We start from the raw sequence: 27,600 nt of genomic DNA, 5'->3' as shown, positions 1-27,600 counted from the left end.
TAGTTAATAGATAGAACAGAGTTCAAAACCACCTTACATTCGATCCTCAAAACAACCCTGTGAGGTTGGCAGGAAGGACAGGTATGTTATTCGTCTCATTTTTATCGATGAGGAAACTGAGCAAGGTTCAGATTACTTGTCCAAGGCCTCCTGGTTAGTGATTAGCAGACCCAAGTCTATAACTAGATCTTAGTCCCATAGGATCATAGATTTAGATCTTGAAGGAATACTAGGGGCTATCCTTCATTCTATAAATCAGGAAACTAAGATATCAAGGTGTTAAGTGACTTGCTAGGGGTGACATATCTATTAAGTGTCCAGGACAGAATTTGAACCCAGGTCTTCTGTCTCCAAATCCAGTGTCCTTTCCATGCTTTGAAAAAAAAATACATGACATAGATATTCTTTAAAAACATGTTTATTATTTTCTGAAAAGCAAATATTTCTTAAAATAAGTCCAAAGAAAGTAGCACTGAAAAGCAACCCTGACATGCAATCTAAAACCACAAAGAATACTGCATAAATTTCAATGCACTTGGCAGTTTCTAGAACACTTTTCAAAGTATAATTGTATCTGAGAGATAAGTGTCTACAATTCATTTTTTAACAGACCAAGAGATTATTAGGAACCCATTTTTTTTTTCTTCTTAACCTGTTACTTGCAGAGTTAAAAGTGGAAGTTAAACTCACCCTCAATGAATACAAAAGGCTGGTCACTACAATGCATTTTGTCATAAAACATATGAATCCTATTTAATATCCAAGTGTACGACTGGTAGTAAAGGCACAATGAAGTAGGTCACATTAGGGGATAGTAGAGGAGATAAGGAGAATGGTTACTTTGGTCAGAAGATTATGGTCAGTTTCTAATCTGTGGAGTAATGAAATAATCAATATGCTGAAATTTAAGAACTTCATTTCCCCAGCTAGTCCATCCAGGCTGTAAGTTTCGAGCAAACAACTCCAAACATTCGGCATCTGGCATGATATAGTCTCTTAGAACTTCTGTTAAAAAAAAAAAGCCAAAGATGATTACAGGGGGGGAAATCAATTTCCTTTCAGCTGTTAAAGAAAAAAAAATAACAGAATGTTTCATTTTTGTTAAAGGACAGCAAATTAATTTCTAGGATTTCATCAAGAGGTTTTACTATTTATAGCTGGAAAGTCACCGGAAATCAGTGCCCTTGAGATTGGGAACAACACCATCAGAGCCTTCAATCATCTTGATTTATCGGTTTTCATTTGAGGGATAAGAAATGAAGATTTCAACACCTACATAGGTGACTTTTAAATTTTTCAGTATTGTCAACCCAACATCTCCTGAATATAGGCCAATTTATTTTTTAATCAACAAATTCCATGCAAGGGGGAAAAAGTGGGGGAAGCCTTTGAAAATATCTATACGAACAACTAAATGACACCCAATATGAAAAAGAAGAAAAGGAGGAGGAGGAGGAAGAGGAAGATAAGAGAAAGAAGGAGGAAGAGGAGAAGAAGGAGGAGGAGGAAGAGGAGAAGAGGAGGAAGAGGAGGAAGAAGAGGAAGAGGAGAAGGAGAAGGAGAAGAAGAAGGAGGAGGAGGAGGAGGAGGAGGAAGAGGAGGAGGAGAAGGAGAAGGAGAAGGAGAAGGAGACGAAGGAGACGAAGGAGACGGAGAAGGAGAAGGAGAAGGAGACGGAGAAACATTTATAAATGTACTTACAATATGCCAGGCACTATGCTATACATTTTACAATTATGATCTTGTTTGATCCTCACAGCAGCCCTGGGAGTTGATGCTATTACTATCCCCCTCTTACAGATGAGGAAACTGAGGCAAACAGAGGTTAAGTGGCTTGCCAGGGTTATACAGCTAAGTAAGTACTTAAGGCCAAGTCTGAACTTGGGTCTGCATGACTCCAGGCCCAGAATTCTGTCCACTGTGCCACCTAGTTGCCTGCCTACACACACACACACACACACACACACACTCTCTCACACAAGAAACTATGTTAAAGGACTATGTATCCCCTTGGTAACTCTGGGGATATCTGAGCCTTTAAAAACAACATGTCAATGATTTTTTATCATTATGATGTATGAGTCAGTGTTTGGGGGATAGGGAGAGGGGTATTGGTTGAGCACTGCCTATTAAATATTAAATCAAGGTTGAAGATACCTAGAGTTTGATTTAACTGAAATTCAGGTTTCAGAACAATCTAGCCAGGGTTGGTTTGTGGAATTCGTCTCTTCATAAATAAACAATTAAATGCTGCTGTCCTCAGAAGAGATTTCCCCAGAGGCCTAGAGGACAATAACACCATCATTCTTTCATTTTCCTCTCCATGAATCCTTGCCCTACCTGTCCCCAGTCACCTTTAATGTGGTCTAAGGTTATACTAAAAGAAGCACGTATTTTGACTTTTTCTTTTGTACAAAGATAGAATAAAACCCAAAATCTTCTCAGAGTCAGTCAGTCCATACACATACTAAACTGAGAATCCAGGGTGAAGAACCCTGCCCCAGAAGCCAAATAAGCAGGTAAGGAACCAGAAGTCTCAGGTCATCAAAAAGCTGAAAATCTACTTGAGAAAGGAAAACTGATCTTAGAAAGGAAAAACATTCACAATCAGAATCTATGAACTACTTAGTGTCCACCCAGCTCCTCACCTGGAGTGGCACACCATTGATCACTCTTACATTTTGAACACATCTATGGCTTCTTTTTCCTTCCCATTCCAACAGGAAATAAGAAAAAAAATGAGCAGTATTCAGATGCTATTATGCCATTCCTTTTACTTTATTAAGAATTTTGTAAAGAAATTAGGAAAAATTAATAGAAATGTACAACTTATTAAGTTAGTTCAAATGTTTGAATTCTAAATTCATAGTTACAAAATGACATCATTTGGGGGGTAAAAAATCAAGATGCTCCTGATTGGCTACATTTATAAAGTTAACAGATAATCCCCAAATAGCTAATCATCCTCCTTCTTTCCTAGCTGGGAATGAAGTTAGAGACATAGAAAAAAATGAAGGTCTTCTCTATCCCCGTGTCTGTTCACCCCATGAACTGCTTGTCCATCCCATCATCTTCCCTACTCTTTCTTCTGCTGGCTTGCTCTGAACTCAAATGAAAAACAAACAAAACAAAAACAATGTAGAGAAAACACTAGACCTTAATTGACAAATGATAAGAAATTATTTGCTACCATTATTTCAAAAGGCCAGAAGGCATTTAAACTCTAAACAGGAAAGCAAGAGAGAAACCACTTGAAGGATTACTGTCAGTCCCAATGACAGTTGCTATGTAGCTCCCACGGGTCTCAGTGACCTTTATCTCTTCAGCCCTCTGGGTTAACTTTCTAAGTATTGTTACCAGTAGACTAAACTCTCTTGCTGGTGGGGGAGCATAGTCCAGAACAGAGAGAACTGATTTCAGTTCTCAAGTGAGCCGAGACAAAGTCTCTCAAGTGGAACAAGTGAGAACCAACAGGACATGTTTGCTTCAAGTCACAAGAAAACCTGCAATGTCAGCAATCCATCTTGAAAGAACAAACATTTCTAAATGTACAGAACAGATGTGTTCTAGACAGGCTGACTGAAAAGCTAAACTTCATCTAAAGAATCACATTTTCCCAGTTAATTCACATTTTAACAGATAATAAATTCTACTCCCTCCTAAGTTCCAGTATTGTATACCATATTGCCAGCTCAAAAGACTAAACCATGATTTGGTTATTAGTAGCATAAAATCTAATGCCATTATAATCCCTTCACATTTTAAACTTTAGTACATAATACCTCATCTAATTTTTTTTACATTTTCAGGAGGAAATGATGCATATAGCATCATAAATAAGGGAGAATGTGAACAGTAAAAATACTTGTGATTCAAAAAATTAACAATGTAAACTTTTTTACTGTATATTAAAAAAGTTGTTAAGTGTTCTAAAGTGTACTTATAATACCATTTTCATATTTCATATTCACGATACCTTTAAATCTATGGGAGGAAAACATGTTAATCTTGAGAATACAGTAAAAGTACCCCACATGAAACAGAATATTCTGCCAATTCTCCTGTAGAATAAAATGTATCTTTACTATTTCATGGAAGATATCATGAGTTGAACCAAAAGAAAAACCTGCTGTTATTTGAATCAAAAACTGGAGTGAGAAAATTTCATTTTATGAATTTGCATAAAACAGCGTAAGTACATTTCAGTGACATATTAAAACTGCAAGCACTAAACACAGAACATGTATCATCCAAAACCCTTACAGTCATGATTCCATAGTTAAATGCTCTGCAGGAACCTAAATGTTGCTTTTTGATGACTTACTTTAATTTGCACCTTCACCAGAAGAATAAATCTTTATACATTAACATATGAACTTTTAAGAGTAGCATGAAATAAGATAAGAGTAGCCATAAATACTAATGTTTTTGTCATTGTGACTACTTAAACAAAATATAATCTATATGAGTCATCCAGATATTGATACAAAACTTTCAACTTTAGAGGCGTTGCAAAATTCTGTGTGGTTCTGCTGCCCTCTACTGAAAAACTGAAATACTGCATTACTTATACCCTGACACCACAGAGATTTTAATGATTCTTTTTTATACAACTAACCTGCATATCCAATTTTAGCAGCCCCCTAAGACTTTTAGTTACAATCGCTCATTTTTTTAAACTAATGACATTAGTTACTCAGAAATATTAGATTTTTTTAAAAAGCACAGAAGTTTTCATTTTGTAAAACTGAAACTATAGGAAATATAACCACAAAACTCCTGGCATCCACTAAGGGAGAAACATCCAAAGGAGATAACTACTTATTAGATTTCCTTAGATTGAATACAAAAATCAGTATCAAATTCTCCTACATTTTAAGTTACTCTTCATTTTAAGTCACATAGGTGTGCGTTGGGAGGGGAGGAGGCAGGGACCTCTATCACTTGAAAAAAGGAAAGCAATAAATTATGCATAGGAAAAAAATCTCTGCTAGTTTGGAATAATCAGCTAGATGTCTCCTGTTTCTGTCTCAAAAGCAACCTGGTAATGCATAAAGAACCCTCTATACAAGGAACTAAATATTATGTAAACCCCTAGTAAGATTTTCTCCCGAGTTGTTTTATAGTACAGATAGCCTCAAAATAAATTAAATATGTTTCCATGGGGAAAAAAAGATCTGTGTAAAGCAAAATGTCATGGGTTGAATCCCGTTTTCCTAAGTACTATGAAGTATAAAATCAGAAATGCATTGCTATTTTTCTCTCAATTGCCTGAACAGAAAAATGTTGGTATGGTTTAGCAGTAAGGAGATTATCATAACCCCACAGCAGCATTATGACCACTAGGAACTGCAGTCCACATCAGCAATTCAGTTAAAGGCACCTCAAGAATACGGTCCTCTCTCAAAATAAGGAAATAAACAAAACCCAAAGCTTCTACAGAACATCTAGACAACGCTGGCCATTTCTCTAGCAGCTATTTTGAGTACATTTCAAATTCAGCCTTCACAGACAAGGGTAAGACCTAAAGACCCTTCAGACCCTATTTTATCAACATCTCCATCTGCAGACTTTTTTAATGTTGGGTTTACTTATAGGATCATAGTATGGTAAAAACTATGCTGGATTTTGAGTCAGACAACTTGGGTAAAAATCCTGGCTTTGCTTCTTAATGCAGGTGTAACACTGGGCAAATCTTCAGAATTAAAAGGGACCCTGAGATAACCCTGGTAGTAGTAACTACCAGAACAGGACCATGAACCCAAGTCTCCTGAGGTCAAATCCAATGCTCTTTCCACTATACCATAACCAATCCTATTTTTAAATCCCTTAAAATCTTTGAACCATTTAAGTGCCCAACTTATGATCTGTGAATTTAATGAAAGCCCAAACAGTCTAATAACAATAATATAAACATACCTGTAAGAGGTGGTTTGTGCGAATGAAGGGTACAGGGAACACTGACAATTATTTTGTGGTCTGGAATTGGAAGTACTTTCATCTCCGGGTTCCTATTTTTAAAAGAATTTAAAAGTAAGTTATATAGTCAAATCTGATGTTTATATGTACAAATTATAGGCATCATGATTTTTTTTTCATCTTTTCTTGCGGTATTCACTCCCCAACAACTTCCCATGCGGCATCAGCACTACTGCCACCAAGGGCTGCCTTGATAGGGAAGAAAAATCATAAAAATTTAGCTTGAGGGGTGTGTTTAAAAGGACTGGGAAGGGAACAGTTAACAGTTAATCTTAGCACCTTCTACAGGAAGCCTAGGCCTTGGTTTCCCCACTTATTTTATGTGCCTTCCCTCTGTTGATTATTTCCAATTTGTTCTTTCCAGATCTTGTTTTTACACAATTATTTGAGCAGAGACTATCTTTTGCCTTTCTTTGCATACCTAGCACTTAACACAGTGCCTAGCACAAAGTAGGTGTTTAATAAATGTTTACTGACTGACTGAAATGAAATGATAATATTTTTCCTCTGAAGAATAAATTTAAGGAAAATCTTCAATTCAAGTATCAAGAGTATAGAACTTCAGGGCAGTAAGACTCAGGAGAAAACAAATGTATGAAGAGTACATGTGACAGAAAATCATAACAGAAAGTTATCCATTCTACTCATTCTCAATTTCCAGGTTTTCAAAATATGTACAAATTAAGAGTGAGATTGACTTTTGTTTAATAATAAACTTATACTAGGGGCAGCTAGGTGGCGCAGTCAGTAGAGCACCGGCCCTGGAGTCAGGAGAACCTGAGTTCAAATCCGACCTCAGACACTTGACATATGTACTAGCTGTGTGACCTTGGGCAAGTCACTTAACCCCAATTGCCCTGCCAAAAAAAAAAAAAAAGAAACTTATACTATACAAACTTTAAAAAATACTTTTCTCATACCTTAATGGCAAAACAGTTTTTTCTTGAATTCTCCCCAGTACTAAACCTTCATAAGGCTTTTTGTGTGGAGAATCTAATGGGAACACAAATTCTCCAGACCTGGTGATCTGACAGAGGAATAAAAAAGTCAAGTAAATCCACAAATGTTTTCTGGTACTGGAAAGAAAAATGAGTATTTTCTAATCAGCTAGTCTGAAAGACCATTATATATAGCATACATAGTTCCTAATTTTTTATTGCAATGTGTTGCTAGAAACTGAATCTTAAAGCAAAACATCAGAAAGTGAATCATATTTCCCTCATAGGAACAATTATAATTTCACTTCTGATTAAAAACTCAGGATCAAATAAATTACAGAAAAGACCAAAAATATAATAACAAAGCATCCCCCAAAAAAGTATGCATTTAGCACCTAAAAAATTATATCATAATTTTACTTATCTAAAATTAATAAGCTAACTATAATTAAACAATTAGAAACAGCTTAATTTGGTTTAGAATATAGAAGAGATTAGGGAAATTATTTGGGTGGATTATTTTACCTTTAAAAATTAGTATCTTGTCCTTCTTAAGGATTTAATTTGAGAGAGTTTCAAAAGCATGAGCTTTTAAAAATCTAGCCATTTCTCCATCTCTTTTCTCATCCTTCCTCCACCAGCAACTCCATCACCACCATCCTCCCCACCTCCATCCCCTACAACTCCCTCCCTAGCACAAAGAGAAGCCCTGAAAAAGAAATTGACAAAAAGGCTAAAGTGGAAGGGGTAGAGGGACTAGCACAATCTTCCCCCACCCCCACCCCCACCCCCGTATCTGCCATCACCCAGAGACTGAGAAATGAATAGGCTTTAACAAGACAATGTTAAATGAGTGAAGAAAGAAAAAATGAATTGGTGGCGACAGTCAAAAGATGCCACCTGAGTAAATAAATTATCAAACAACTTTAGAACTTACTTTCACCCAGTGCCATTCAGTAAGTGTTTCCACAGACCAACAGGGATAAAGCTCATCCTTTACAAACTGTAGGTGTTTTTGTCGATTGGTGACCCAAGTGATCACAAGACAGTTTGGAGCAGCCAGTTTGGGGACAGGTATTTTTTTTATTTGCCAAGAAGATAAATAATTGTACCTACATATAATTTTTAAAAAAATATTTTTACAAATACAGGAAAATTTGGTAGGAATTAAAAAAACAAGAATTAAACAGGGAACTCTGCATAGAATTGTGCCTATCTAAAAGAAGGCTTCTAAGTGCTAAGTATGAATCAACAGTGACATCCAGTGGACACATATTCCTGAGATAACAATTTTTGTCCATTTTCCTTTTTAATACAGACAGGCTTTGTTGCAAACGGTTTTCATCTCTTCTAAAACTACTGTAATAATTTTACTGAAACATATAAAAGAACACTAATGTCCTTGTTCTTCTTACAGGGCTAAATTACAGTTTTAAATATCTTGTAACTTTTACTCAAGCTAGTGTCATATCCACACTCATTCTCAGCCTCGCAAGCTAGAAAAACTGGAATCATTTTTTATTCTTCCCTTTCATTCACTCCATTAAATCCAATCGGCCACAAAGTCCTGTCTCTTCTTCCTTTGAAATAGCTATCAATTTCACTTTTCCTTTCGTAACTCTTGTTAGACTTTCAATTTGCATTGTTAGGCCAAATTTTTATCATCCGAGTTACTGCATTTGTCTCCTAGCTGGTCTTTCTGCCTCTCACTGGTCCTCCTTCCAATTAATCCCACATACCACTTCTATAGTTTTGCCCTTTCTTGTTCTAGAACTATCAATTACATTCTACTATACAGTACTGAATCTAAACTCCTTCACCTGGCTTTCAAGGCCCTCAAAAAATTTGCCCCAAAGGTGGCGACTGGAAAGCAGGGACTTGCTTAAGCTCTCCCCCAGGTCCCTCCAAACACCTGTAAAAAATGACTCTGAACAAATTCTAGAGCTGCAGAACACACAAAATAGCAGAGGGAAGCAGTGCTCCAGCCCAGGAAAGCCTGGATGGTCGCTGGGAAGGGTCTATCACACAGAGGTGGGAGCGGAGCGGAGCACAGCCCAGGGTGGGCCACGCCAGGACCAAACAGACCAGGAGCTGGGCAGAACAGGCAGTAGGGCCCTGAATCATCAAGCTATGGCACTTACCAGACTTCTCAATTCACAAACGCCAAAGACAACAAAGAAGGTTAATAGAAAAACTGTTAAAGTGAAAGGAGTGCATGGTCAGCCCTAGCTGCCAGGGGCTTGGAAGTGGTGCAGCTCTTGGGCTGCTTCCAGAGCTCCAGCTGTGGTTGCTTCTGGCCCCAGGCCCACCCTGTGGGAGGAATTAAGCAGTGGATCAGAGCAAGAGTGCAGAGTCTGCTTGGATCAGGGTCATGGTCCTGGTTGGCGGTTCTTGGGGGAGGAGGAACGCTGGTGTGGCAGAGTTTGCTGTGTAGAAGTAGCTCTGAAAACAGCAGCACAGCCCCTTAAGCTTGGGACAAATTACTCTCTGCTCTACAAGCAGTCATATGCTGACAAAAAGCTCAAGGGTCAAGTACTTGGCTGGGAACATGGCCAGGCAGCAAAAACGCACTCAGACTCAAACTCAAACTCTAGATTCCTTTTTTGGTGACAAAGAAGAGCAAAACATACAGCCAGAAGAAGTCAACAAAGTCAAAGAGCCTACAACAAAAGCCTCCAAGAGAAACATGAACTGCTCTCAGGCCATGGAAGAGCTCAAAAAGGAGTTGGAAAAGCAAGTTAGAGAAGTAGAGAAAAATTGGGAAGAAAAATGAGAAGGATGCGAGAAAACCATGAAAAACAAGTCAATGACTTGCTAAAGGAGACCCAAAAAAATACTGAAAAATATACTGAAGAAAACAACACTTTAAAAAATAGACTAACTCAAATGGCAAAAGAGCTCCAAAAAGCCAATGAGGAGAAGAATGCCTTGAAAGGCAGAATTAGCCAAATGGAAAAGGAGGTCCAAAAGACCACTGAAGAAAATACTACCTTAAAAATTAGATTGGAGCAAGTGAAAGCTAGTGACTTGATGAGAAATCAAGATATTCTAAAACAGAACCAAAGGAATGAAAAAATGGAAGACAATGTGAAATATCTCATTGGAAAAATCACTGACCTGGAAAATAGATCCAGGAGAGATAATTTAAAAATTATTGGACTACCTGAAAGCCATGATCAAAAAAAGAGCCTAGACATCATCTTTCAAGAAATTATCAAGGAAAATTGTCCTGATAGTCTAGAGCCAGAGGGTAAAATAGAAATTGAAAGAATCCACTGATCGCCTCCTCAAAAAGATCCCAAAAAGAAAACTCCTAGGAATATTGTCGCCAGATTCCAGAAGTCCCAGATCAAGAAGAAAATACTGCAAGCAGCCAGAAAGAAACAATTTGAGTATTGTGGAAACACAATCAGGATAACACAAGATCTAGCAGCTTCCACATTAAGGGATCGAAGGGCTTGGAATATGATGATCTGGAGGCCAAAGGAGTTAGTATTAAAACCAAGAATCACCTACCCAGCAAAACTGAGTATAATGCTCCAAGGCAAAATATGGATTTTCAATAAAATAGAAGACTTTCAAGCTTTCTCAGTGAAAAGATCAGAGCTGAATAGAAAATCTGACTTTCAAACACAAGAACCAAGAGAAGTATGAAAAGGTAAACAAGAGAGAGAAATCATAAGGGACTTACTAAAGTGGAACTGTTTTGTTTACATTCCTTCACAGAAAGATGATGTGTGTAATTCATGAGACCTTTCTCAGTATTAGAGTAGTTGAAGAGAATATACATATATATAGACAGAGGGCACAGGGTGAGTTCAATATGAACGGATGATATCTAAAAAAATAAAATCAAATAAAGGCATGAGAGAGGAATATATTGAGAGAGGGAGAAAGGGAGAGATAGAATGGGGTAAATTATCTCACATAAAAGTGGCAAGAAAAAGCAGTTCATTGGAAGGGAAGAGGGGACAGGTGAGGGGGAATGAGTGAATCTTGCTCTCATTGGATTTGACTTGAGGAAAGAATAACATACACACTCGATTGGGTATCTTACCACACATGAAAGTAGGGGGAAGGGGATAAGAAAGGGGGACCAGTAGAAGAGAGGACAGATGGGGGAAGAAGTAATCAAAAGCAAACACTTTTGAAAAGGGACAGGGTCAAGGGAGAAAATTGAATAAAGGGGGACAGGATAGGATGGAGGGAAATATAGTTAGTCTTTCACAACATGACTATGGGAGTGTTTTGCATAATGATACATATATGGCCTATGTAGAATTGCTTGTCTTCTTAGGAAGAGTGAGTGGGGAGGGAAGCGGGGAGAGAATTTGGAATTCAAAATTTTAAAAGAAGATGCTCAAAAAAATTGGTTTTGCATGCAACTGGGAAATAAGATATACAGGCAATGGGGCATAGAAATCTATCTTGCCCTACAAGAAAGTAAGGGGAAAAGGGATGGGGGGTGAGGGGGAGTTGGGTGACAGAAGGGAGGGCTGACTGGGGAATGGGGCAGTCAGAATATATGCCATCTTGGAGTGGGGGGGAGGGTAGAAATGGGGAGAAAATTTGTAACTCAAAATCTTGTGGAAATCAATGCTAAAAACTAAAAATATTAAATAATAAAGTATGGATTGACTGAAGTACTGAGGAAAAAAAAATTTATCCCTATTCTGGCTGATATTCCACTACATCCCAACACAAAACTTCTCCTCCAGCAAAATCGATCTCATCCTAACCCTGGCCTCCATGCTATCATTAATTTTGTTTTTTCCCCATCTAGGAAACTCTCACCCCTCTTCTCTGCAGAAGCATATTCTACCCAGCTCAAGTCCTACTTCCTCCTCCATGAGGGTTTCCCCAATAAATCCCCTTTATCAATCTCTCTTGACTCTAATTTCTTTACACTTATTATGGTGCACAATGAGCAAACTAGGGAAATGGGATGAGAATAAGCATTTCTTAAGTGCCTATTATGTTCTAGGCACTGTGCTAGGTGTTTTATAAAATGTGACCTACATTACTACATATTTTCCTATCTTCTAATTATCTGTATGTATGTCTTTTCCCTATATCTAGATTGTAAGGTCCTTTCAAATAAGGCCCACACATTACAGTTCTTTTGTACTCCATAATTGCTAGGCCAGAGCTAGTCTTATAATTATTGCTGTTCAGTCATTTCAGTTGTGTCTGACTCTTCCTGACCACATTTGCAGTTTTTTTGGCAAAGATACTGGAGTGATTTGTGACTTTCTTCTCCAGCTCCTTTTACAGCTGAGGAAACTGAGACAGAGGATAAGTAATTTGCCCAGGGTCACACAACTTAGCAAATGTCTGAGGCCAAATCTGAACTCAAATCTTTCTGACACCAAGCCCAGAGCTCTATCCACTGTACCACCTAGCTGCCCCTCCTCTCTCTATATCCATATGCAAATAAGTTGCTAAATCTTGGAAGTTATACCTCCACTTGTTGTTGTTCAGTCATTTTCAGTCATCTTCAACTCTCCCTGACCCTATCTGGAGTTTATCCTGGAGTGGTTTGCCATTTCCTTCTCCATTTCATTTTACAGATGAGGAAACTGAGGTAAACAAGGTTAAGTGTTAAGCCCTGGGTCATACAACTAGTAAACACCTGAGGCCAGATTTGAACTCGGGAAGAGAGCCTTCCTGACTCTAAGCCTGATCTGCTATCCACCGCGCCACCTAGCTACCTCCACAGCACCTCTCAAATACTTCCCCTTTTCTTCATTATAATATAGCCAACACCCTACTTCAGGCCCTCATTACCTTTCACCTGAACTTCGGCAATATGTTCCTAACTGGTCTCCAAACTTCTAGTATTTTTGCTCCAATCCATCCTCCATATAGCTTCCAAAATGATAGTCCTAAAACATAGGTCTGACCAAATCACTTCCCTGCTCAAAATACTCTGGTGGCTCCTTATTACCCTTAGGCAATACAAAATACAACTTCTCTCTTTGGCTCTTAAAACCACTTGTGCTCTGGGTCCAACCTGCCATCTGAGACAATATATCTTACTCCTTCTCACTTATTCTGTATTCTAGGCTGACTGACCTGCTTTTCCCTTATACACAGCATCCCACCTTTGTGCTTTCACACAGGCTATCTCCCCCATGCCCACACTTGGAATGCAGTTTTTCCTCACCTCCTTCTCCTTTCATACTTAGTTTTCTTCAAGGTTCAGTTTATGTGTCATCTCCTATACAATTCTCCCAGTTACTAGTTCCCTAACCACCCCATGAAATGAACTTCAATTCCAATATTCTCTTAGTGATGCTGTATGTCTACAAATCATGGAACACCATAATCTCATAGGATCATAAGACTGCATATTTAGAGCTTGCAAGGACCTTAGATGTTATTTTATAGATGAGGAAAATGAAACCCAGAGAGACAATGACTCATTCACAAATAGTAAAAAGAGATAGGCATCAAACTCTTCCTAGTTTGCCAATCAGATTTTCCATTTTTGTTTCATTCTCATTACGTGATCAGCCTACCTCCTTTTCTAGGTATGGTTATCCTCCAAAATGCCTTCTTTGCCACTTGGGTCCAAATTGTCAGTGATAATGTGTTTATGCCCACAATGCATTTTTCCATTGCCTTTTAGATTATTTGTAATTTTAATTCTTTTGAGAATTAAGGAGAGGCACTGTAGTACAATGGAAAGATCACTGTAAAGTTGGAATGGTCTTAATGGTAAATTTTGATATATAAATCTGTACAATATACCTTTTGCTTCTTTTAACGGATTTGTTCTGCCATGGTGGATCGATCACAATTACATCATATTTTTTGCCATCTGAAAGCAAAAGCACAACTTTAGGAGAAAAGCTCCTATGTGGTGATCACAGATTATAAACATGAAAGCCAAATGTCATACTCAAACTGAAGCACATTCAACTAGACACAAATATAACAGAAAAAGTATTATTGCACTTAATCCAATAAACTATAACAAGAACAATTCATCATCAGTCAACTTGTGAGCTATTGTATTCAATCACAAAATGGAGGAGATATCCCTTTCAGAAAAGACCGTACATGTAAATACTTACAATTTAGAAGTGGCTGCATACAAGAAAGATCAGACAAGAGGAAGCTGCTTTTTGGTGGCAACAGATATTTCTGTCCCATCAGAATAATCATCTTTGTAAAGTTTGTGCGGTTTTGGGTAATTCGTGAAAATACATCCTGTTCTGGAACAGATACATCTGCATCTATCAACTGTACTGTATCATTTTCATTTACTAAAGGCAACCGTTTAGCCATGTCACATAGTTCAGCCAAACCACAGCTATCAAGTCCCAGAGTAGTAGTCTTGTTACCATTGTCCAGTTTTTCTGAAAGTGAGCTAAGAAAACCACTTTTCAGGCCTTCTTGGACTAATTGTGTGGTGCCATCCAAAATCAGGCCCCTGACCTGAAAATGAATAATAAAAATATGTTAAGGAAACAGATTTTTATGATGATGTTATTTCTACAACAGTAGTTCATCTTTTTTTTATATTATAAATGTTTAGATTAAAATCAATGTACTTATTGAATACTGGTAGAAACAAAAAGGACATGGGAAACCTCATGTCCTTACTTTTTTTATATATATATAAAACTAGAGTAATAAAATTTGGCAGCTGGTCATTTCCAAGTTCCCCAGGTAGGGGGCGGAGGGGGGGCGCGGTGGACATGGGATGGGAACATAAAGCTGCTTTCTGTGGCCTCTCCCCTACCTCTCCCCCTAGGAATAAGTAGAGGGTGGGAGGACAAGAACTTAATCAGGATCTTTGGATAATTTGAGAGTTATAGGGAGCTGGGCCTAGAATCAGGAAGACTCATCTTCCTAAATTCCAATCTGGCCTCAGACATATACTAGTTGTGTGACCCTGGGCAAGTCACTTCACCCTGTTTCCCTTGGTTTCCTCATCTGTAAAATGAGCTGGAGAAGGAAATGGCAAATTAGCCCAGCATCTTTGCCAAGAAAACCCCAAGAAAACTGACATGAAATGACTTGAAATGACTAAAACAACAAGAAACAATACAAAACTTTTGTTCTCAACAACATGAAAATAATAATAACTTAATCCAGCCCTGAGCTTTGATTAAGGAAATTCTGCTGCTTAAGGTTAAATCTTGTGGGATTGTAATTGATATTATTCTGAGTCTGATTCCAGGTATGATCATCAGGAAATGTCATTGAACCAATGATCTATAATGCCAGAAACCTAATGGGTGTGACATCTGTGAACAGCTACCAGCTATCTGTCCCTGGGAAATACTGGAAGGGGGAGAGGGGGGCAGGGAGGAATGGCACTTTGGAAGAGTAAGGTAAGACTCCCTTGGCTCAGTTTCCACCTGGTAAATTCTGAGCCTGGCTGTGACATCCTGTCAATACAATTGGCTATCTACATGACTCTTACCTGTAATTGACACAGAGCTAGAAGAGCATCTTCCCCTTACTATAACTATATCCCTCTTTTTCCTTTTACGGAAAATTTCTAAAATCATGGAATGTTTTATAACTGTGGCATTCACATTTATTATTAAGAATTAGTTACTTAAATTCATTTGACACTCCTATGCAATACTGTCTACAGGACCCAAATCAAAGAAATTATAACAACTAAATACATAATTTGTTATGATTATTCATTCAGCATTTTTCTATATTTTGTAACAAAATCTTGAAAATATGTTTGATGGGATAATGTATTCACCTTATTGCATCACTAACTATTTCTGCTTTTTGGTCTCCACAGTAGTTTCTAGGCAACAAAGTATGTACCAAAACAAATGAGAAAATATTTACAGCTAGTTAAATAAGTCTTCTCTTTCTTTAATTCCTTTTCCAGACCTTTCAAACAAGTGATTTCTCCTCAATACCTCCGTTTCCTTACTACCACAAGTGTCTCCAAATCCTTAAAATATGGTTTCTGCTCTGAACATATACTGGAAGTGTTTTCTTCATAATGGTCACTAACCACCTTCATCATGCAAATCCAATAGCCTTTTGTACTCACCAAGGTATAGTGTTCAGAAAGCTGGCCTCAAAGCCAGGAAGAACTGGGATCAAATGCTGTCTCTGGTGCACAGTAGGTGATCCTAGGCAAGTCACTAGGTTACTCTCTAAGACTAGATTGCAAAGAAAATGCCAACCTGCTTTAATAGAGTTGTTTTGTTTGTTTTCTTTCTCACATAGGAGTTCCCTATACCAATAAAATCATGTCCAGGCCCTGCCCTCTATAGTTTAATATTTAATTATTCTCTAATTGCTTTATCTATTAGTGCTGTTTTTCTATGACATGTTGTGTTCCTTGACAACAAAAGCCAGGTTTTAAACATGTCTGTATCTTCTACAGTACCTAGAATAATTAAGGATAAGTACTCAATAATTGATTTTCTCTCTTCTCATTCTCCTGGATCATTTTTTGGCCCTTGACACTAGTGCCAATTTCAAAAAAAAAAAATATTATAGAAAAGAGATAAGAGGATACATAGCAAAAATGTCGTGAAACAGTTAAATAATTTGTATTTTATAGTTTTATGTACACTTTTAAATTTTGTTTGAAGCCAGTCGGAGTAATAAACAAAATGGTGGATGCGAGTTGGGAAGATGTGGGTTCAAATCTCACCTATGATACCTTAGCTACTTGAAGCCTCAAATTTCTCGCCTATCAAAAAAAATTCAACCAGAAGAGGACTTTCCTTACAGAACTACGATGAGCAAATGAGATAACATATGTAAAGCACTTAATGTTTGTTTTGATGATGGCTACTAAGATGAGAATTTTTTTCTAAGGTATACCACAATACCTCATTTAATTATCATTCACATTAAAAAAGCCATTGAAAGAAGAGAGGCAGGAGTGTGGAGGATGAGGAAAAAGCTATCTTATTTGTCAGAGGGGACACATACTAAGTGTCCCCCATGCATTTCCCTGAATTCTACCATAGTCCACCTGCCTTCTACTTTCTACATACAAAAGGGAATGGAGGACAGAGAGAGGCACTTTGGTCAGGAAAGTAACAGGAACGATGAGTAAGGCATCAGAGGAATCAACTGATATGTTCCCAGTTAGGAACAACAGAAAAGTTAATGTGATTTGGTTAATGGTGTCAGAGGTTTGAATGTGTTTATGGGGTTTTTTTGGTGGGGGGAGGAGGCCTGGGCAGTGAAGAGGAAGGGAAATGTTAAGCTATACTTAAAGAATAATTTCAAGTATAAGAGACCTTAGAGGTCATTAGTTTGATCTTCTATCCCATGTAAGAATTCACTCTATAATATCCCTGAGAAATGGTCATTTGAACTCTGCTTAAGTATTTCTTGATTTAGAAATTAAAGAACAGAGCTGTAATTCAACTAATATAGCTTCATTTAATTCATGCTATAGTAATAAATATTCACAAATATTAATGTAATCCGAAATGTAGAGCATGATTTGAATGTTTTGCAAAGTAGTTTATTACTTTACTCTACTAAATTTAGGCTGACAAGTCAAAATCACGTCAGGTCAGAATCCTTGACTCTGGGAGAATAAATGCTTATGCTATTTGTTGGTCTGTTCCACTTTGCATAAAGTTTCCATTATGATTATTAAACATTTGAAACTTACTTTTGTATGGTATTCCATAGCATCCAGTTCACCTTGATTGAATGCAATAGATCTTTTCCTTTTCTAAAGAGAAAACCAAAACAAGAAAAAATTAAGCTAATGCATCAAGATGTTTTAGACTTGTAAAATGTATAAGCAATTTCTTTTACGACATTCTCTTTTTGCAGTTGTCTAATTTAGTCCATACGGTGATAACTATGTACTTAGGCTAACTAAAGGCAAAGAATTTGGACTAAAGTATGCTGTCCCCAAACAGAAAACTAATAAATAAAAATCAACAACACAAATCACAAAGGGTACCAACGTGTCACCTGCTGAAATTTTATATATGTATGTATATATGCATATATTTTATATATATACATATATATAATATTTAAACATAGTTAAGAAGAAACTGTACCTAACAAAATGCAACAATCAATAAGTCTATTTCTTTTACCAATATCAGCACTAGAAGTACACAAAGCAGAATAGGCATTGCACAATAACAAACACAAATCTTTCCTGTCAATTAGCATATATAGTTTAATTATACTGAGCTTCCTTCTTTTCTCAGTCAATGAAATATCTAGACTTAATTTCATAGCAACAGTATCAAGAAAAGTCCCTATTTGTTGGTTTAACAGTTACATACAAATTATCTATATTAATAAAATCCAACATGCTAATCACACTTGGGATCACTAAAATAGCCATTCTAATCTACCTCATCTTGTTGGAAATACGAAGGATATTTTGTAATAAGGTCGAATAAGCCAAATTTATATTACTACTGCATCTATTTTGTCTCATTAGTAAGATAGACCCTGATAGAACTTATTAAGAAATATCTGTTTACATTAATTCATGCTACAATATTTCCTAAGATATAGAAAGATAAATCTACTCAACATACAAAGCAGGAATAAATATAGCCTATGAGGTGATATATTAGATTCAGTCAGGAGACAAGATTTTTACTAGTGGTACCTATGACAACCTGCAAGATGACCTTTAGTCTTATATTTTTTTCTGTAAAACTAGGACAACAATAATCTTTATATCCATGGCTTTGAGGTGAATTTTTCTGAATCTGCAAAGACTTACATATTGATTATTGAGTTATTATGATTGCTCCTGCACTATATTGCTGTCTGAAGGAGTTACTGAAGATTGATTGTACGTATGACTTCCATGTTATTCAGTGCAATTCATTTCAATTAGCATACTACTTCTATTGTTCCTAACTTCTGAAAAATGTTAGACTTCTAAGCCTTCAAGATTTGAATTCATCTAGAAGGAAAACTTTCTGAAAGTCTGTACCAAATCTGTTTGTTGTTTTTGAGTTAAACATGGTCATCTGATTTTTACATCCAGGCCTCTTTACACAGTATTCCACTACTTCTCATCTTAGCTTCTTTTGTTCTTTCTTGCTTATTTATTCCTGAGAGTGAAAAAAAATTACTTGAGCTGTTTGAATGGTAAATTATTTAATGTGTAAGCAACATATTTTCTTAGAAGACTTCATACCTTCCTAAGAGCAGAAACAGAATCTTGGTCTTGAACACATTCTTGATTCTTATGATTGATACTGCCATCCTCTTGAGCCTCCATTTTATTTCCTTTCTGGAATGCTGTGCAATCAGCTACTGTCACATGGGGTTTAGTAACATGAAACAGTTCAGCTCGAAATGTATATTTTTGCAGTAACACTTCATTTTTTCTTTCATCAGTCACTGGTTTTGGGGCAGCCTCAGAGGCCATCGATGTAGCAGAAAGTTCAATAGCAGATGTAGAAGTTACAGTAAGAGAATCACAGTGGGGAGATGAGATGGGTACAGCATTACTGGAAGCTGGTTCATAGTGCTGGCAGAGTTGGTAATCAATGTTATTGATAAAGGCAAGATGATCCAGTAGCCATCCAGATGACAGCTGGTGCACAATAGACATAGTCTCTTCTTATGAAAGGCTTTTAGAAATGAGGAACTAAAGTTTAAAAATAATTTTTCAGATCAAAATTATAATGTTCCTAAATTTTAGTAAAAATATAAAATAGCTTTATGTGAGGTAATTTATTATGATGGTATAGAAATGTTATCTCTACCCAAAAGAAAATTTAAAATTCAACTGTATTACACGTGGCAGATTCTGAGGAAAACTTTCAAGTTATTGCTTATAAACTCTATCCCACTGATACCAAAGTTTCCTATCAACTCACTAATTCTAAGTTTTTTTCAGTCATATTCTATCTAGGGTTGTTTAAACTTTCCTTTTATAAGAGACATTCCACCCCATTTCTAGAAATCCATCTAAGACATTCATTTTCTTCACCTCTCTATCACTTCAATCTCCACCTTAGATCCCAAAAGACAAACCTATTTCTAAACAAAAATATTAATAATTTCACTATTATTATAGTACTTTAAGGTTTACAAAATACTTTCTTCAACAACCTTGTGAAACATATAGCACTAGTATTAATATACTCACTTTATAGATCAGAAGGTTGCTATTCATCTAATCAATACAATGACCAACCACAATTCCAAATGAGTATGCTATTCACCTTCAGACAGAAAGCTGATGGACTCAGAGTACAGATTGAAGCTAATTTTTTTTTTGCTTCATTCCTTTCTTTCTTTTTTTGGACATGAATAATACAGGATATACATATTTGTAATAGATATTATTTCTCTTTCTCAATGAGTGGGGGAGGAGAGGAGGACCAGAGAGAATGTAGATCTGAAAATAAAATATAGTTTAATTTTAAAAATTAAATAATTTTATTAAATTGAGGTTCAGATGGGTTAATAACTTGTCCAGGGTCAAATAGCTAGTAAATATCAGAGCCAAAACTCATGATTGTAAGAACAGTGTTTCCCACTCTATCATGCTACCTCTCATTCTACTGAAAAGTCACCCAATTTTTGATTTCCAATGACCATGTGGTGAAGGTAAAGTAAAATGCAATTCTGAAGGTATATAAAGAAGGTTTGAAAAAAAATGATACAAAGATTTCTTTTTTCAGATAATCACTTCCCTTCTTTGGAATTCTTCCTTTGATCTGGGAAGGGGACAGGAAGGTGGCAGTTAGGGGGAGCAGTTAGTGGGGAATCTAACCCTAAAAGATGGAGAGCAACACATGAACCCAGGAAAACAGCAATCAGAGCTGACCAACTCACCCAAACTGCAATTCCAAAATGGCTTGTCTTAGGGACACTTTCAGAAGTATGTAGTAATTTTGTCCATCTTTGGACTTTTCTCTAAGAAGAAATGTTAAGAATTAGTTTAAATTGATAAAATTGTTTCTAGTAGACTTGTATAGACACAAAGTACAGAGTTTTCTTCCACAATGGTTAAGTATTTAGCACCTTTTTTCCCCTCAAAAAAGAAAGTTTTTCAGTGGTACAGTATCCATTATTATGGTGACTAGAATTGGACTTATAGACACTGAAAGGGGCTTTTTTTTTTTTTTTCAAAAAAGGCAAGGTTGATTCTTTTCCATAACTCAATGAGCTTAACTTTGATTCTTTGAAAATTCTAGAATTTATTGAAGGTACAGTTAATAGCAGTTTAGCACAGAGATCCTAGGGTCTGTGTTTTAAGTATTTTAATAACTATTTAGATGTTGGTTTGCTTTGTAATATATTTCATTTTATGCATTTAAAGACATTATTCTGAGAAGGGGTCCATAGGCTTTATTAGAGAGTTAAAGGGGACCATGACATTAAAAAAAAAGTTAAGAATCCCTATTCCAGAAAAAGAAACACTTTTCTTTTTCATTCTTTTATTAGGAATGGCTCACTGGTTAGGAAGTAGGGAGGGGTATATTCATAAATGAAAATGGGTAAAAAACAAAAGCTGTCAATAAAAAATTGATTAAGAAAGGTAAATATTGATTACAAAAAGTTGGTATGGTCTTATGAAGATACCAGACCGATCTCATTTCCTTCTTTTTTTAACCCTTTTTCTTTTCAAGCTGAATTTCAATAATTTAATCACATTGAATTAGCAATCTTCTCTATGTGATTTAGACCTAGTCCGTCACTGCTTCAAACTCTAACTACTTATTTGATTGGACACTGACAGACTCTATACAGTGTTAGCTGAGTCCTTTAAACACATAATTTTACATTAATCTACCTTGTCAATTCTACCTTCATAATATCTCTCTTAAACATTCCCTTCTCTCTCTCTCTCTCTCTCTCTCTCTCTCTCTCTCTCTCTCTCTCTCTCTGGCATTTCCTTCTTTGACAGAGTTACAATAGTTACTAACAGTTAAAGTAGTAAATCTTCAAAGTGGCAACCACCACATCCTCCTAAAAGGCTGAAACTTAACTCCAAGGATAGCTCTTAATCAAAAGGAGAGAAAGAAAATGGGTCACAGCCCACCCTTCCCCAACACAGCCAGTTGTAGACTTGTCTCCAACACCACAAACCTAACCCATTTACCCACTGCAGCTCAACTTTCCTCCATTCCACTCTCCCCCACAAAGTGCCTCTCGTGGCTGCCCTCAAACCCTATACTGGCCCCTCCAGGTGGTTATAACCAAATTTGACCCAGACACTTAAAGCAGCTACACAGTCAAAATTTTTCCTCCCACCCCCAAACACTTTCCTCAGATCACTTCATCAGAGTCATCATCCCCTTGGCAGGTGGAGTGTGTGTGCTTTTGGGCAGTGGTTGGTGAGTAAATCCCCTTACATACACACGCACGCACACACACACGGAGGTTTTTTTCAGCAGAAAAGAGAGGGTAGCACTAGATGAACAAATATGAATAGGCTGTAACATGCATCACAGGCCTCATTACGTTGGTTTTCTCCCAAAAAAAGCCAAAAAAAAAAAAACCGCCCCTTTTCTGAACATCCCTATTTCCATCCCTGTCTACTGCTAATTTTTTCCCCACGATGACCTTTCTAGTCTCCTAGGTTCCCAGTCTCCTCATTATCCTTGACTCCCACTTCTAATGAAACTTCTGTCTTCAAAATTACCAATAATCTCTTACCTGCCCAATTTGATGGCCTTTTCTCAAGACTCAAGACCTAGGTAGACCATGATAACTGTCCAAGCAAATGAAGTATATATCCAAGTATATGAACTAGACAAGGAATTAGACTAATTTTCACTGGCCCCAGAAGGTAGAAATAGGAATAATGGGCTGAAGTTGCAGAGAAGCAGATTCAGACTCAAAATAAAGGAAAACAACAATTAGAGCTATCCAAAAATGGAACTAGATGCTTCAGGAGACCTTCCCTAGCTAGGAGTCTTCAAGCAATGGAGACTGGATGAACACTTATTAAGGATGTCACAGAGGGGATTCTTGGTCATTTATGGGTTAGACCAGATGCCTTCTGAGATTCCTTCCAACTCCAAGATTCTATCATCCTAAGGGACTATTTTTTAAGAATCATAACATTTCTAGCCTGAAATGGATCTTTACTAAATTTGACTGTACACATCTTGTGTCTACAAAGTTTTTCATATGTTGTCTCAGACCTCATCAGAATGGGAGTAACTCCTTCAGGTTAAGGATGATATTTTTGCTAGGTGGCATAGTGGACAGAGCTCTGGGCCTGGAGTCAGAAAGACCTGAGTTCAAATACAGCCTTGGATACTCACTAGCTGTGTTATCCTGGGTCAGTCATTTTATCTCAGTTTCCTCAACTGTAAAACGAGGATAATAAAAGCACTACTTCACAGGGTTGTTGTAAGACTCAAACGAGATGATATTTTTAAGTGCCAGGTATACAGTAGTCACTATATAAATGCTTCTTCTCCTCCCTCCTCTTCTTTTCCTTTCCCTTCTTCTATCTTCAGCACTTAGCATAATGCCTAGCACATTATAAGCACTTTCTGAATATTTGTTGAACTTCACACAATACACATAGATAAGCTCCAAATGGATAAATAACCTAGATTTAAAATGGTTATAACATAAATAAATTAGAAGCAAGGAAGAAATTACCTTCCAGATCTATGGATAGGGGAAGGACTAAACAAGGGATAGAGAGGTTCACAAAAGATATAAAGAATAATTTTGATGACATAAAATTTAAAAGTTTTTGCACAAAGCCAATGAAATTAAAAGTAGAAAAGAAAGAGGTACTGGAAAAAAATCTTTGTTATAAGTTTCTCTGATAAAGATCTCATTTCCAAGATATATAAGGAACTAATTCAAATTTATAAGAATAAGAATCATTCCCAATTGATAAATGGTTAAAAGCTATAAACAAGCAGTTCTCAAGGGCAGAAATTCAATCTATAGCCATAGAAAGAATGCTCCAAATCACTAATAATTACAGAAATGCAAAACAAAACAACAACTCTGAAGTTCCACCTCACACCAACTAGATTGTCAAAAATGACAAGAAAGGGAAATGGCAAATACTGGAGGGGCTGCTAGAAGGCAGGTACATCGATTCATTCCAGGTGGACCTATAAATAGGTTCAGCCATTCTAAAAGCAACTTGGAACTATGCTCAAAAAATTATTAAACTTTGCATACCTTCTGACCTAGCAAATACCACTATATACCCCAAAGAGAGCAAAGAAAGAGGAAAAGGTCCTAGACATACAAAAATGTTTATAGTAGTTCTTTCTGTAGTGGAAAAAAACTAGAAACAAAGATAGTGCCAATCAATCATGGAATGGCTGAAAAATGATGGTATATGAATGTAATGAAATACTACTGTGCCACAAGAAATGATGAAGGGGACAATTCGGAGAAATCAGGGAAACCTCATATGAACTGATGCAGAATAAATCAAGAAGAATAAAGAGCAATTTCTAGAATAACATCATTGTAAAAAAGGAACAATTTTGAAAGACTCAAGAACTTTTGGTTATAATAATTATCGAACATGATTACAGAGGGACATGATAAAGAATGCTACACACCTCCTGAGATAATAAGATTCAAGGTACAAATCCAAGACATGGTGGAGTTTTTTGGTTTGTCTGTTTTAAAATATTGTCAATTTGGCAATTTATTTTGCTCAACTACGCTTATTGGTTACAATGGTTTTATCTTTCTTTGGGGGAAAGGAGAGAAAAGGATGAGTTGAGAGGGAGAAAAAATGTTAATTTAAAAAATAAAACAAAATAAATGCTTGTTGACTGACAGTTGGTCCCTTATATAGACTATCTAGGAACTACACTTTCCAGATGTGCTCTTTTCAAGACTCTTCTGTAGATCTTTTATGACCTACATTTAGGAACCAGTATCCTCAAGCAACATGCTATCTTTTCTTTCCCTAAAAATGCTTCCTAAACTTTGGGGTAGATGCCAAAAACCAAATCATTTCATTCCTACTTAAGTCACCTAGTTAATCTTCCTCATTTTATATATGAGGAAAATGACCTCCCAGGAAAGGTAGATAGCTTGCTCTGACATTGCTACCTAATAGGAAGGCTAAAACTAGACCCCAGCTCTCCTGCAGCATGGTGTAGGGAGAGCACTCTTCCATCTGGAGTCCACTGCAAATATCTACCTGTGTGATCTTGGACAAGTGACTTCACCCCGAGGCCCAGAGAGGACTTCACCTTGAGGCCAAAATCCTATAGACAATACACATCTATCTAAATTCTTTCTCAATAATTAACAAACCACCCTCTAGTCATACTCTCCCCATCCCAGAAATGCTGAACTCCTGATGATCATTATTCAGACCCCATTCCCACATCCCCCACCACCTGATCCCTTATTCTCATTCCTCTCAACATACCGCCTCCCCAGTAGAACACTCTAGAATCCTAAAACTACCCACCTTTAATCATTATACCCTCTAGAATACTTGCCCTATAGGCAACAAATTTGATTTCATCTTAAATCTTTTTTTTTCCAATTTCCTCCCTCTTCTAGCTCTCACTGAATTCAGGCTCCCTCCTGTTGACAGCTTCCTTGGCTTCCCTTTTCAACACGGGCTCCACCTTCTTCACTCATTCCCCCTTGGCTCACTGGTCAAAGTTGGAATACTGCAATTTTCCTTGCTCCCCATTGTCACTTTCAGGTTCTCCCTCTACCACCATTGCTCAGAAACCTAAGCTCCTCTGATGTTCATTCAATCCTATTTACCACCCAATCAAATTCTGATAGCTGTTGTTGACAGACCTCCAGGGATACTTCCCTTCTTTCCTCAATGAGTTCAGTGCCTGGCTCAAAGTCTTTCTCTCCTCCCCAACTCCTGACCTCACATTAGGAGACTTCAACATATAGATACTCCCTCAAGTAACATAAAATATAACGGTTCTTTAACCTGCTCAATTCACATGACCTACCACTCTACCCCATCTCAGCCACACACAAAGATGGTGATACCTGCGATCTTGCACCACCTACAAATTCATAAAGGCTCCATTTCCATCTTCATGAACTCTGAAATTCCCTTATCTGATCAGTCTATTGTCATTCCACCTTTTCTTCTGCTTTGCAATCCAAAATCTCATTCTTCAACCACACCATAACCTCCAATCTCTCAAGCCCTCAATTCTCTCCTAGGCTATCACCCTGCACCAACCACACTGTCCTTTCCCCACTGCCATCCAGACATCAAGCTGATTCAGTGGATGTGTACTGGGCCTGGAGTCAGGAGTTTCAAATCTGAGCTCAGACACTTACTAGTTCCGTGGCCCCCAACAAGCCATTTAACCTCTATCTGCCTCTGTTTCCTCTGTAAAATGGGGATAACAGCACCTACTTCCCAGGGTTCTCGTGAGGATCAAATGAGATGTTTGTAAAGCGATTAGCACATAGTAGGTGATTAACAGATGCTTGCTCCCTTCCCTGCTCTCCTCTGATACTGCCACCACCCTGATGCAGGGCTTTAATCAGCTCAAGACTGGTCTATTGCAAAAGCCTACTGATTGATCTGTCTGCAAGAAGTCTCTTCACACTCCAGCCCATCCTCACTCACTGATCCTCCTAATACACATCTGATTATGGCAAACCACCACCACACACCCCCATTCCCCAATAAACTCCAGTGGCTCCTTATTACCCCCAGGATAAAACAGAAAATTATTCAAAGCCCTTCTTCATAACCTTCCTACCTTTCCAGTCTTCTTACACCTTTCTTACCCCACTTACTCTACAATCCAGTGATACTGGCCTCCCTGCTGTTCTTCACACAAAACACTTCATCTCCTAACCCTAGGCATTTTGGCTTTCCTCAAGCAGGTAATGCTCTCCCTCCTCATCTCTTCCTCCTGGCTTCCCTGACTTCCTCCAAGTCCTAGCTAAAATACCACCTTCCCTGATTCCCCTTAATGCCAGTGCCGTCCATCTGTTGATTATTTCAAATTAATCTCCTTATGTGTCTTGTTTGTTCATAACTGTTTGTACAGTATCCCCTATTAGATTGTGAGCTCCTTTAGGGCAGGAAGTCTCATACTTTGTTTTGTGTCCCCAGAGCTTAGCATAATGTCCTGCACATAGTAGGCACTTAATAAATGTTTATCGAATGACTGACTGATCCTCCTTCATCTATAAGTTATACTACGACCTCTCTAAACTCGCTTCTGGCTTTAAACATAGGCTCCTATAATCCCAAATCCAAGGTTCTTTGCATTTGCATCACTTCTGCCTCTGTTCCCAAGCTAGAAGACACCTCGGGTGAAACATGGTAATTATTTCGAAGTGGCCTTAACTTGAGGGGGTGCAATGGGGAGGACAGTCATGAAAGTGTACACTAGGAGACTCTGAAACTAATCTGGCCCACTCCTCTTTCTCCTTCAGCGCATAAATCGCCTGTCACCACCCTGGCCTCCGTAGTGGACCAAAAATGGACCACACACACACGCACACACACACAATTGGCGCCAATTATCACGGTTCCAAGCCCCTAAATTTCAAGTCAATACGAGTGAGACCGTACACCCATCAGACCTCCCATTCTCTCCTCCAGAAAAGGTGATAATCCTCCTTTAAATTATCGCAGGAAATCTGCATCACCGTACAATGGAGCTGGAGAAAAGAATTAAACACCTCGCTCACAGCAAAGACGAGAGATTTCTTTCTCCTCCTTTAATCATGGGCGCAGCCATATTGCTGTACGGAAAGGGTATTTCCG

General features: G+C 37.5%; 1 protein-coding gene across 6 annotated transcripts; it reads right to left on the bottom strand.

Annotated features, from left to right (window-relative positions):
- Positions 1-440: 440 nt before the first annotated feature.
- On the bottom strand, positions 441-27,600 carry METTL4 (methyltransferase like 4). 6 transcript variants are annotated; one of them, XM_036750218.1, is made up of 10 exons: positions 27,525-27,600; positions 20,712-20,792; positions 19,060-19,515; positions 17,548-17,610; positions 13,997-14,360; positions 13,671-13,740; positions 7,855-8,029; positions 6,900-7,006; positions 5,920-6,011; positions 441-1,005 (listed from the first exon to the last, which is right to left on the bottom strand). In XM_036750218.1, the coding sequence occupies exons 3-10, from the start codon at positions 19,477-19,479 to the stop codon at positions 860-862; spliced, it is 1,437 nt and encodes a 478-aa protein (XP_036606113.1). In that variant the 5' UTR covers positions 19,480-19,515; positions 20,712-20,792; positions 27,525-27,600; the 3' UTR covers positions 441-859. The 6 variants fall into 6 exon arrangements, with proteins under 6 accessions (XP_036606113.1, XP_036606095.1, XP_036606086.1 ...); XM_036750200.1 differs by having other exon boundaries at positions 27,488-27,575; XM_036750191.1 differs by having other exon boundaries at positions 27,516-27,572.

Source organism: Trichosurus vulpecula, chromosome 1, assembly GCF_011100635.1.
Source record: "Trichosurus vulpecula isolate mTriVul1 chromosome 1, mTriVul1.pri, whole genome shotgun sequence".
NCBI lineage: Eukaryota > Metazoa > Chordata > Mammalia > Diprotodontia > Phalangeridae > Trichosurus > Trichosurus vulpecula.
Note: the sequence above shows the minus strand (reverse complement) of the source record. Positions and strands in the feature narration are given on the sequence as shown.